Source organism: Dipodomys ordii, unplaced genomic scaffold (genome assembly GCF_000151885.1).
Source record: "Dipodomys ordii isolate 6190 unplaced genomic scaffold, Dord_2.0 Scaffold141, whole genome shotgun sequence".
NCBI classification, from domain to species: Eukaryota; Metazoa; Chordata; class Mammalia; order Rodentia; family Heteromyidae; genus Dipodomys; species Dipodomys ordii.
In genome coordinates, this window is record NW_012267357.1 from 1,592,546 (window position 1) to 1,605,045 (window position 12,500).

The window sequence follows — 12,500 nt, forward strand, 5'->3', positions numbered from 1 at the left end:
GCGCCGCCGCCCCTCCGCGTGGCCCCCACCCCCACCTGGCCACTCACAAACTTAGGGGCGAACTTGGAGGAGGCCCGCCAAGTGTTGAGAGAGGGAGGGGCAGGGGTGGCCCGCCAGCGGAGCCCCTAGTTCCCGCTCCTTTTCCTTGCCTCTCCAGACATCGACTGGAACAGCCGCCCCTGCGCGCTCACTGCGCGGCCCAGCCCGGGGTGGGGAGGGGGATGGGGGACCCGGCGCGATGCCCCAACCCCCCTCCACGCCAGCGTGCTTCGGAACTGGCCAGGGGAAGGTGGCCCTGGGAGCGAAGCCATTGTAGTTCCCCAGTGTGCAGTCCAGCTTGTGTATACTGGGGTTTGAACTCAGAGTGCGAAAAGAACCGACTGAGCAAGATGTTCCAGGCCTGTGGCTAGATTTGGTCGGGACCAGAGGCCTGGGAAAAGAGGGTCTCTGCGGGGACACGAGAGATGGGGGTAGACTGGCCTAGCTATGGGCTCTAATAGGATATGAAAGGTAAAGGCAGAAGGGGACAGAAATGAGATCTGAAAGCCAGCAGTTCTAGTCAAGGGTGAAAATGAACTGGGGGATCCTAGATGAATGCTGCTATTGCCCTCCACCCATGGAAAGGTGCAGGTGGCAGAGTGGAGGCTGGAGAGTGGAAACCCCTCCAATGAAGCTAAGTGGGTTGATAGTGAAGTCACAAAAATGGGTTAACTTTTCCCAAAAAAAATCTGGGTTTCATTCCCCAAGTAACTATTAGTCAACCTTATCAGGAGGAGACCAAGAAACTTTCAGTCATTAACTTCTCTTCAGTCAGTAACCTCTTCAGATTTGTAGGAACCAAGAGAGAGTCCAGTGACCTTAAATAATATCCACATGCTTGTCTGAGGAGCTACTTGCTACAGAATTAGTACCCATCCTGGTTCCTACATGGTGTGCTAAAGAGAACCCCCTCCCCACCCCAGGTCTCTTACTTTAGCTTAGTTCTGGGACCCCTGGGAAAGAAAGAACTTTAGAGTCAGAACTCCTTGTATTCCAGCTTGCCCATATGTGATCAGTAAAGGTCTTTTATCACTCTGTGTGTGTGTGTGTGTGTGTGTGTGTGTGTGTGTGTGTGTGTGTGTGTAATGGAGTTTGAACTCAGGGCATACCTGGGTGCTATTCCTTAGCTTTTTTGCTCAAGGCTGGCATTCTACCACTTGAGCCACAACTCTACTTTTGCCTTTTTGCTGATTCATTGGAAGTAAGAGTCTGATGGACTTTCCTTCTCCAGCTGCTTTCAAACTGCAGTCCTCAGATTTCAGTCTCCTGAGTAGCCAGGATTACAGGAATGAGCCATGGATAATCTGCTCTACCCTGCCACTGACTGACTCTTGAGTTAGTGACTCATAGAGTGGCAGTGAACCTTTTAGGTTTACAATAGCATAGGTCAGAGGGGCAGGGGGGAGAGAGGAGCTGAGGGCAAAGCACAGGCCCAGGAGCCAAGGACTAAGTGGGAACCTTGGATCTGAAGAACAGCAGAGCTCTGGTGGTGAGGGAGATCCACACTAGGCCCTCAAGGCAGGGAGATGGGAAGCACCAATGGCTCCTGAGAGCAGTCAGTTTTTAACAAAGGAGAGTTTGCCTTTTAGGATTTAAGGTGAGCCCAAGCAGGGAGTGAATATCTGTTTTCTCTTGGGTAGCAGGCACATGCACATTAAAAGCCCTACAGGAATATACAGAGTATGGCTAGAGGATAGAGCTTGGAATCAGAGCCTCTGACAGGCCCCAAGACTCTGGGCAATGAAGGGTGAGATGAGGAGCAGGGCAGGAAGCAGAGAAGCTAGGGCTTGTCACTCAGTCCTTTAGTTGGGCTGGTGCAGGAAGGAGGCAGGGTAAAAAGGGAAGAAAGGGAAATCCTTCCAATGTGGTCATGAATGCAAACACTTCTCTGGGACAAGTAAACAGTCCAACCACTTCTGGGCAGCTCAGCCTGGGCACAGTCCTGACCTCAGCAGTGCCCTCCCAGGCTGGGGCCGCTCCCTTCAGTCTTGATGCCAACAGAGGCCAGCAAGATTCATGTAGCTGCAGTTTGTGCCAGGTGAGCACTGGCTTTATAGGCAGTGACTCCCTGGGCTGAGGCATTCACCTCAGCTAGACCAAGTTCACGCATAGACACCACAACTTGTTAATTTCACCCCTTCCTCGAGATCTACTCATCCCTCATGTTTGTGAGGAACAGGATCTGAATTATACCTTTATACCAATCACTTATCTTCAGTAGCTCAGATCTCAACTTATCCTTGTCCTCTGGTTCCCTCAGGACAAAGGCTGTCCCCAAGCCTCCTCTCAGTCAGAGTTTCCTGCATGGGATTCACCTTGCAGTGGCTGCTGACTAGTGGTGTCACTGGCAGGTTCCTCATCTGTCTTTGTCACCATGGCAGCCCACACCCCCAGCAGGATACTAAGCATAGGTAGAACCCGGTTCATCCCCTGCCTTGGCTTGGCTCCAGATGGACACCAGAATGGAGAAACTATAGGTCCACAGGTGCTCATAAATGACTGCTCATTGAGCAGGCAAACTAAAAAGCCCAGTACTGGCCAGGTATTTCTGGCCAGATGGCTTCCAAAAGGAGTTGGGCTTGAATGGTAAGAGGATTTTGCATGAGAGCAGAGCCTGAGAGCCTGGCCACACTAGAAGGCCTAGGCTGGGCTGCCGAGGCCTAGGTGTGGAAGGAGATGGTAGCCATATATACTGAGCAGGGCCTCCACATGTGACAATGGCGGGCCTGGATGCCATCTAGCCCCAGCCAAAGCACTCTTAACCTTGCTATGTTCCTAAGACCTCAGCAGGAATCAGCACACGCCCCAATGTGTGTTATGTCATGTTTCCTCAAGACCCAAGAAAGGTTACACAAGCTATCCCAAGGGTAGAGTCTCCATCCCACAGCCCTTAGCGACCAGAAAGGGAAGGCCAGAGCTTGTTTCTTCACTCACTCTCCTTCTGTGACAGAATGCCAGTGTGAAGACCCATGCTTGTTCAGCTGATGGGAGACAAAGTCTCCATCCTTAGGAAGTCTTAGGAAGCTTCCACCATCTGCAGGGTGGGGTAGAAGCCTGCAGGTGCAGACCCGGTAGCAGGCAGGAGGGGGAGATGTTCAGATGGAATAAAGCTTTGTGTGGCTCAGGGCCAAGTGGCCTACTGATGAAGGTAGTGCAAGTTATCCAGCCTATCAGTGTCAGGACATGGGCTATGCCTGATGGCTCAAAGAAGGTGGAGAGAGTTACCTGTAAAGGTGGCTAGGGGAAGGTCCTACATGCTGCACAGATGTAGCCTTGAGACAGAGAATGTGCCCAAAAGTTATCTGGTAAACCTTCAGGAAATGTAGTCAGGATGTGGGGAGAAGCCCATACAAGGTTCCCCCAATCAGGACTGTGCCTCATGCTCCCTTCCAGTGATCCACAGGGCTTCCCTCCCAGCTGCTGAGGCTCCATTTCTAGACTCTCAGGGTAGGATTTGACTTTGCCCTGCCCCACACTGATTTGATTTTTGTAATTCTGGGGATTCAACCCTGGGCCTTGCAATGCTATGTAAGTGCCTTACTACTGAACCCCCAACTTCAGCCCTTAAAGATTTTTTTTGTCAGTTGTGGGGCTTGAACTTAGGGCCTGGGTACTGTCCCTAAACTTTTTCACTCAAGGCTAGGGCTGTACCACTTTGAGCCACAGTGCTACTTCCTGTTTTCTGGTGGTTAATTGACAGTAAGTATCTCACTGACTTTCCTACTGTAGCTGGCTTCTAACCTCAATCCGCAGATCTCAGCCTCCTGGGTAGCTAGGGTTACAGGTGTGAACCACTGGTGCCTGGTTTTCCTTAAATATTTTTTAACTGGAATTGGCTAAAAAGACTGGTGACCCAAGCACTCCTAGGGAGTATCAGCCACAGCCTTTGGGAACATTTCTCTTGTAATAAGCCACAGCCAGTTTGCAGTAGCCTGCAACAGGCTGGCCAGGGGCAGAAGTGGTGGCAGAAGACACAGGTACCAGAAGTTCAGTGGCCTGGTTGGGAGAACTTCTTACCACAGAAAGTGCTCTAACACCAAGCAGGGCAACATCCTGCAATCCAGAGCAGGGCAGGTCCAGGTACCTAGTGACCCCATTCCAGTCTAGGGAGTTTAATGTGCTTCCCTCTGAGGCAGGGAGGCAAGGTCCTGACCTCTTGCCATTCAGCCTAGGAAAAGCCTGGCTCCTACATCACAGCTGTCCCCTAGGACACCCGGACACCTGTGCTCCACTACACTGAATTGTAAAGAACCCCGGCTGTGACCACAGGAAAACAGCTAGTATCTTTTGTGTAATGCTTTATTTAATTTATCAACAACACGGGATCAGAAAAACCCAGCGGTAGGGATCTCCACCACTAGAACCAGTCCCAAGTAACTTTATGCACCTTTGCTCCTTCCACCCCTGGGAGTGCCCAGTCCCTGAAGGCCCTGGCTGCTGGTGTGCTGGCAGCTGTAGCTGCTCACCAGCCAATCTGTTCACAGAAAGAAGGGCTTTGACCCCTGTCACCTGGGCTGCCAGCTCCCAGGATCTTTTGGAGAAGAGACCTTCTCAGCCTAGTAGGGACCAGATCCAGGGAGGGAGAAGGCCAAGACAGCTGGTGACACAAGTCCTCTCAGGCTGTGAGGACGACAGGTCTGGTCACTCCCTCAAAGGACCAAAACCTTTCAGGAACATTTCCCATTATAACACAATTCACAGCCAGAGTCAGCAACAGTCCTCATATGCAAGGTAGTCAAGGGCTGGAGTGAAGAAAGGGTGCCAGGAATGATAAGCCCCAAGGGCCTGAGGAAGGACCACCCACTATCCCAGATTCAGATGCTTTGGCCCAGGCCTCATTGGCCTGGCTACCCACAAAACCCCTGCCACCCCTCCCCAATGCCAGGCACCAGAACCCTAGTCCTCGCTGGAGTTGTCAAACTCCTCCCAGTCTGACACACTCATCACTTCAGAGGCGAAGTCTGCATCACCCTGGCTGCGGTCAGGGGTCCCGCGAGGTGGCTCGCGGAGCAGGGAGCGGGGCAGAGTGAGCACGCAGGCTGCCAGGCCTGAAATGGAGTTGTCCAGCTGGGGCCCCTCCTCCCAGCAGTCCTTCTCCATGTCATAGATGTGCACGTAGCCCGTTCGGCTGCCACGGTTGTGAGAGCGGCCACCCAGCACGTAGATCCTGTTGTCCAGCACGGCAATGCCAGGCTCGCCGTGCCCAGCCGGAAGTGGGCAGACGGATGACCACTGCCCAGATGTGCAGCTATAACAGGCCACCTGCAAAGTCAAGGCCAGCGTCAACTGGGCACTAGCTGGGACAGGCTACCAGTCCCCACTTCTGTCCAGGCAGCCTTAGTTACCCACCAGTCTCTGACAGTCTACTAGAAGACTAGCATGGGGCCAGAGTTGAGACCATTGCAGAGAAGGGACCTACTGTAGCCCCCACTTGGAGCAGCACGACTGGCATTCAGGCATAGCCTTCCTCCAGCCTACCCAGCCCAACAGCAGCCTCTTGCTCCCATGCGTGGGGACATTTCCTTCCAACACATTCTGAAGGACCAGCTTCTCCCCAGTCCACAGGAGGGTACAGAGCCCACTGTTCACCACCCCCTCCCCCCTGTACTCATCACCAGTAGGGTACATGTGGAAATAGTTACTTGCTGACGAATCATGACCATCAACCTTCTCTTTTCTTCAAAATTCTCCCAAACTGTAAACAAAGACTTGGAAAAATGTTCGACCTACTTGCAAGACCAAAATGTCAACCATTAACTAGCAACCACTAGGAGAAGAAAAACATCACAAAACCCAATGCTGGTGGGCAGTGATAAAGCCACATTACTTTGTGACATGGAAAGAAAGGAACTTGCCAATATGTATTAAGACAAATCTGGTGTGGTACACAGCTGTAATCCAGTACTCTGGAGGTAGAGGCAGGAGGTCATGAGTTCAAGGTCAACATAGGCAAGACCTTGTCCTCCACAAAAAGCTAGAGGTACAGCCCAGCAGTAGAGTACCTGCCTAGAATCTGTGGATATTACCTTACATGGAAAAAGTGACTTTGCAGGTGGGATTAGGATATGGATCTTGAAGTTGTCCCATTTATTTAGAGTCCCTGGTTTATGATGTTTTTGTTTTGTTTTTTGTTTTTTTGTCGGTTGTGGGGCTTGAACTCTGGGCCTGGGCGCTGTCCCTGAGCTCTTAAGCTCAAGGCGAGCACTCTACCACTTGAGCTACAGTGCCACTTCCAGTTTTCTAGTGGTTTATTGGAGATAGGAGTCTCAGGGTCTTTCCTGCCGGGGCTGGCTTTGAACCGTGATCCTCAGATCTCAGCCTCCTGAGTAGCTAGGATTATAGGCATGAGCCACAAGCACCCGGCTTATGATAGTTTTGGCCTACAAATTTTCAGCTTTTGGATGATTTAAAGATGATAATATGTTCAAAAGAAACAGTACCATTACTGGGGCTTAAATTCATAGCCTCATATCTTCTGCTTAGCTTTTTTACTCACAGCTGGTGCTGTACCACTTGAGCTACATCTCCACTTCTGGCTTTCTTTTTAAAGGTTAATGGGCATTAAAATCTCTCTGATTTGGGGCTGGGAAATTGGCTCAGTGGTAGAGTGCTTGCTTTGCATGCATGAGGCCCTGGGTTCGATTCCTCAGCACCACATAAAAAAAAAAGCCGGAAGTGGCGCTGTGGCTCAAGTGGTAGAGTGCTAGCCCTGAGCTGAAGAGCTCAGGGACAGCACCCAGGCCCAGAGTTCAGGCCCCATGACTGGACCCACCCCCGCCCCCAAAAAAAGAATCTCTCTGATTTATCTGTCCAGGCTGGCTTTAAGCCAAGATCCTTAGATCTCAGTCTTCTGAGTAGCTAGGAGCTGTAGTGTGAGCCACTAGAAATTTTGTGCACTGGTGGTACCTGGGATGGTCCTCTTGCAAGATGCAGGGCAGAGGGAGTGAGCTGTAGCTTCCAGTCAGCCAGTATATCTCAAGGGAATCAACCGAGATGCCAGGATACTGCTGCTAAGCTGTAAGGCTCAGTAGAATAAACAAATTTCTTTTTGATAGTATCAGGATTTGAATGAGGGTTTCACACTTGCTAGCAGGTGCTCTGCCACTTGCTTGAGCTACATCTCCAGCCCTCTGGAGAATTTTTTGAATAGGATCTCACTATTTTTGCCCAGGATGGCTTGGACTGCAATCCTATTTATGCGTCTCACCATAGCTAGATGCATACCTCCATGGTCAGCTTTTACTAGTTGAAATAGAGTCTTACAAACTTTTTTTTTTTTTTTTAAACTCAGGGCCTGGGTACTGTCCTTGTGCTTTTTTGCTCAAGGCTAGCACTTTACCACTTTGAGCCACAGCTCCACTTCTGGTTTTTATGTGGTTTTAGGTAGAGATAAGAGTCTCACAGACTTTCTGCCCAGGCTGGCTTTGAACTGTGATCCTCAGATCTCAGCCTCCTGTGTAGCTAGGATTACAGGTGTAAGCCACCAGCATCCTCTTACAAACTTCTTACCTAGAACTTCAGTCTTCCCAATTATAAGCACAGAATAGGACCCTCTTCTGTGAAATTATATTCATTCATGATGGGGATGAGGTTATATTCTGATAGTCCTATGGTAAATGGGAAATTCTCTAGCTCAAAAGTGTGTTTGACCTCGGTATGATGGTTCACTCCTATAATCCTAGCTACTTAGGAGGCTGAGATCTGGAGGATTTCAGTTCAAAGCCAGCCCAACCAGAAAAGGCCATAAGACTCCATTTCCAAAAAGGACTGAAGACATGGTTCAAACCAAGCAGGCATAAGGCCCTAAGTTCAAGTCCTAGTACTGTGAAAGAAAAAAAAAAGAAAAAGAAAAGAAAAAAGTGGAAAGGGGAAGACAGACAGAAGCAATAGGAAGTAGAGGAGCAGGGCCCTCAACCTGTTCTGGCTGGCTTTAAAGATGAAGTGGCCCTGAGTCCAGAAGTCTCAAGAAGCTGACAGCCAGCAAAGAAACCAGGACTTCTTCTTCCTACAGCCACCAGTGTACACCCTGGGTAAGGATCCTTCCTAGTGTCTCCATGAAGGAAATACAGCCTGATGACATCTTCAACCTTCATTTCAATCTGCCAAACTTAGGAAGAATAAATTTATGTGAAGTTGCTAAGTTTGTTGTGATTTGTTATGCATCAATAGGAAATTCAAAGGCTAACTCAGATTCTCACCAGGGGCAAACAATCAAACTCCAGCCCCACTCCCCAAATTTCTGAATCAATAGTCTGAGGTGGGGCCTGAGATCCTGCTTTCCTAAGAAAGCTGTTCCCAGGTAAGAGATGCTGCTGATCTGGGACCACACAATTAAAAACCATTATGTGAACCTATAGAGAGAATCTAAAATACTTGAAAAGCTCTTTAAAGCAGATATTACTCATGTGATGTGAGACTAGTCAATGCCAAATCTGATGAGGTACTCAAAGCCAGTTGGAGGGTGGGGGCATGTAGTGGTTATTTAGACTGAGCATTTGCCTGGACCAATGTCAGTGAGAGAAACATTCCAGGATGTGTTTTTTTTTTCCCTCTCTCTCTTTTGTCAGAGACCAGGACTTGAACTTGGTACCTGACAATTCTCACTCATTGGCAGGCATCACCTGAGCCATGCATGCAAGCCCTGGGATGGTCTTCTGTTTGTTTTACTGTGTAATGGAGTCTTGCTATATAGTCTAGGATGGCCTCACATTTGCGATCCTCCTGGCTCCGCTTCCCAAGGGTAGGGATCACAGGTGTGGACTACCACATCTAGCTTGGGGTGCTCTTTGAATACAAATAGGCAGAAAGTATTCATAGGTAGAAACAGAAATCCCGTGGTGCAGGAGCCCAGGTATAAGGGCTTTTCCTTAGCCTTCATTATTTTGTGTAAACCCACAGAATGTGTAAAACCAAGAGTGAGCATCACAGGCACTGTGGACTTGGGATGATAGTGTGGCAGTGAGAGTTCACTGACTGTAACATGCTCCCCCAGTAAAGACACCACAACAGGAGAGGTAGGTGTCCATGAGGTCAGGAAACACATGGCAACTCCCTGCACCTTCCACTGCATTCACGTCACCCTTAAACTGACTGGGTGGGCATCCTCAGCCCCAGCTCACCTGGTGCACGTCCCTCCTGTAGCCGGCATCATTGTTGCTGCCCCCAATCACATACAGCTTGTCAAAGAGAGTGGCCATGCCATGCCAGGCACGCCGCACAGGCCCGTCAGCCAGGGTGTGCCAGATGTTGTTGCTTGGGTCATAGCAGTGTGTTTCTTTCAAGTAGTCCTCCCCTCTGCGGCCACAGGTAATATACATTTTTCCTTGAAGCGTGGTGCCTGCATGGGCATACACCTGTGTAGAGCCACCAAGAGAGCAGGGATGGGCAAGAAGACAGCAAACAGAACAGGTGGGCAGTCCAGAGGCTGCTAATCACAATCTCAAATTCCCTGAGTACACTTTTAAAAGTTTCACCACAGGGTGTGGGGGGAAGGGGAGGGAGATGGGAAGGGACCGGAAGGGGAAACAAAGGAGGAGGCAACAATACTTGATAAGAAATGTACTCATTATCTTACTCATGTAATTGTAACCCCTCTGCATGGTATTTTCACAATAAAAAATATAAAAAAAAAAAGTTTCACCACATCTGGACTTGCTCCTCACACAATGGGGAGAATGCTCCCAGGAAATACTGTACTACTCATTAACCCAACTTCTTCCCAAGGGAGACAACACCTCTATACCTAGAGATTAAACACAACCTTTGTCTTTCCTTTGCCCTTAAAGGAAATACGTGGATTCCAGAAGAAAATAAATGTACCCTTTTCAGAGCCATTAGGGAGAAAGCCTGAGTTTACAGGCAATGATAACCAGCCCTCAGTGGACTCCATCCTTTCCCCTACTCCAGGCCAAGCAACTCTCTATCCCTGCTGACCTGGCTTTGTCTGCAGATACCATCTACAGACACTAAATATGATGTGGTCATGAAAGAAATGAGATATTAAATCAAATAGAGTTGAGGCTCTGTATCTATGTGTTCCTTAACTGCAAATTCAACTAACTGCAGGTCAAAAATAGTCAAATAAACATATCTATAGTGAGCAAGCATAAACTTTTTTGGTAATTATTTCATAAATATAGTATAACAGTTATTTGCGTAGTAATTGAGAGATGATTTAAAATTTGAAGGAGGATTATGCAGATTTTATGCAAATAGTGTTCATTCAAATCTGGAATTGTGTTAATTCCAATGTTGTTCCTTTGACTAGGATTATTTTTGTTATGGTATGGTCTTTTTCCTTCCATCTAAATTTTAGGACTTATTTTCCTATTTTTTTTTTTAAGAATGAAAATTAGGATTTTTTTTTTTTGTCAGTTGTGGGGCTTGATTTCTGAGCCTGGGTGCTGTCCCTCAGCTCTTCAACTCAAGGACAGCACTCTACTACTTGAGCCACAGCACCACTTCTGGTTTTCTGGTAGTTAATTAGAGATAAGAGTCTCATGAACTTTCCTGCTTTAGCTGGCTTTGAACCCTGATTCTCAGATCTCAGCCTCCTGAGTAGCTAGGATTTCAGGCATGAGCCACTGGCATCCAGCTACAATTAAGATTTTGATTGCACTGAACCTGTAAATTGCTTTTTGCCCTATGGTTACTTTGATATTGATTCTGCCAGTCCATGAGCATGGAAGGTCTTTACATCTTCCAGTGTTACTCAATTTCTTTCTTTAAGGCTTTACAAGTTTTTTTTCTTTGTTATTATAAATTACTGTTTTGTTTTTGTTTTTCTGTGCTGGACCTAGGCTTGAACTCTGGGCCTGGGCGCTGTCCCTCAGTTCTTCAGCTCAAGGCTAGTGCTCTACCACTTGAGCCACAGCACCATTTCTGGTTTTCTAGTGGTTTTATTGGAGATAAGAGTCTCACAGACTTTCCTGCCCAGGCTGGCTTTTAACTGAGATCCTCAGATCTCAGCCTCCTGAGTAGCTAGGATTATAGGCGTGAGCCACCGGCATCTGGCTCTTTTTAGTGTTTAATTGGACACAATAATCTTACGAACTTTCCTGCCCAGGCTAGCTTTGAACTGCTATCCACAGATCTTAGCCTCCTGAGTCATTAGGTTTACAGGCATGAGCCACTGGCACCCAGTGGTTTTATAGTTTTCATAGTAGAGGTCTTTCCTTTCTTCAATAAAATTTATATGTAGGTGATTTATTTTTTGAGGATATTGTGAATATAATTGGCTTTTTTCTTGGCTTTTTTTCTCAGCATATTCCTATTGGCACTCAGAAAAACTATGACTTTTGAGTGTTGATTTTATATCATTATACATTGCTGAAACTGTCTATCGGATCTATGTTTTTCGGTGGAATCCCTAGGGTGTTTAAGTATAGGATCATGTCATCTGCAAAGAGGGATAATTTGACTTATCCCTTCTCTATTTCAATCCCTTTCATTTCTTTTGTCTTATTGCTCTAGCTAATAATTCTAGTACTTTATGAGTTAAAAGGCAGAGAGTGGACATTCTTATTCCTGACTTTAACAGAAATGATTTATTTTTTCTCTCTTTAGTATGATGTTGACTATATTGTCATATGTAGCATTTAACTTCAGATACACTCCTCTTATGCCTAATTTTTTTCAGGTATTTTATCATCAAATGATATTGAATTGTATCAAAGCCTTTTTCTATGTCAACTGAGATGACTATGTATATTATTGATTATGTGCATTGAATGTACTGAACTATTCTTGCATCCTGGCATCCTGGGGATTAACCAACTTGGTATTTCTTGCCCTTAAGTCTAATGGAGAAAAGTTTGAGGAGTATTGGTGCTAGTTATTCTTTAAAAGTCTGAAAGAATTTGGCAGTGAAACAATTAGGTTTTGGACTTTTTTTTTTGTTGATAGTGGGGCTTGAACTCTAGGCTTGGGTGCTGTCCCTCAGTTCTTCAGCTCAAGGTGAACGCTCTACCACTTGAGCCACAGCACCACTTCCAGTTTTCTAGTGGTTTATTAGAGGTAAGAGTCTTTCAGACTTTTCTACCCGGGCTGGCTTTGAACCGTAACCCTCAGATCTCAGCCTCCTGAGTAGCTACGATTACAGGGGTGAGCGAGCCACTGGTGCCCAGCTGAACATTCTTTTTTTTTTTGTAAACTACTGTGGCTTCAATTTTAGATTTGCATAAGTGACTTATTTCTCCTTAGTCTACATGCATCTAGAAATATACTCATTTTTTCCCTAGATTTTTCCAGTTTATTTGAATAAATTTTTTCAAAGTGATCTGAATTTTATTGGTATTTATTGTGATGTTTCCTACCACCACCCCCATCCTTTTTTTCTGTTTTTCTCTTGATTTTGGGTCTTTTAGTTCCTTCTTTTTGACCAAATTAGAAAGAGGTTTAACAATATTATTTATTTTTTTCAAAGAATCAGCCTTTTGTTTCATTGATTTTTTTTTTTTTTT

The 12,500-nt window shown here is 46.9% G+C and overlaps 1 protein-coding gene across 2 annotated transcripts in view; it reads right to left on the reverse strand.

Moving 5' to 3' along the window:
* Positions 1 to 4,341: 4,341 nt before the first annotated feature.
* Klhl22 (kelch-like family member 22) overlaps positions 4,342 to 12,500 on the reverse strand; it is a 49,638-nt gene continuing 41,479 nt past the window's right edge. The window contains exons 6-8 of one of the 2 annotated variants that reach the window (XR_001175637.1): positions 9,159 to 9,392; positions 6,946 to 7,054; positions 5,254 to 5,301 (exon numbers count right to left, since the gene is read on the reverse strand). Coding sequence is in view for 1 of the 2 variants with exons in the window: in XM_013031597.1 (XP_012887051.1) it covers positions 4,936 to 5,301; positions 9,159 to 9,392 (600 nt within the window). In the remaining variant the exon portion in view is untranslated. Of the gene's footprint in view, positions 5,302 to 6,945; positions 7,055 to 9,158; positions 9,393 to 12,500 lie in introns of both variants that reach the window. The other variant, XM_013031597.1, reaches the window with a different exon arrangement.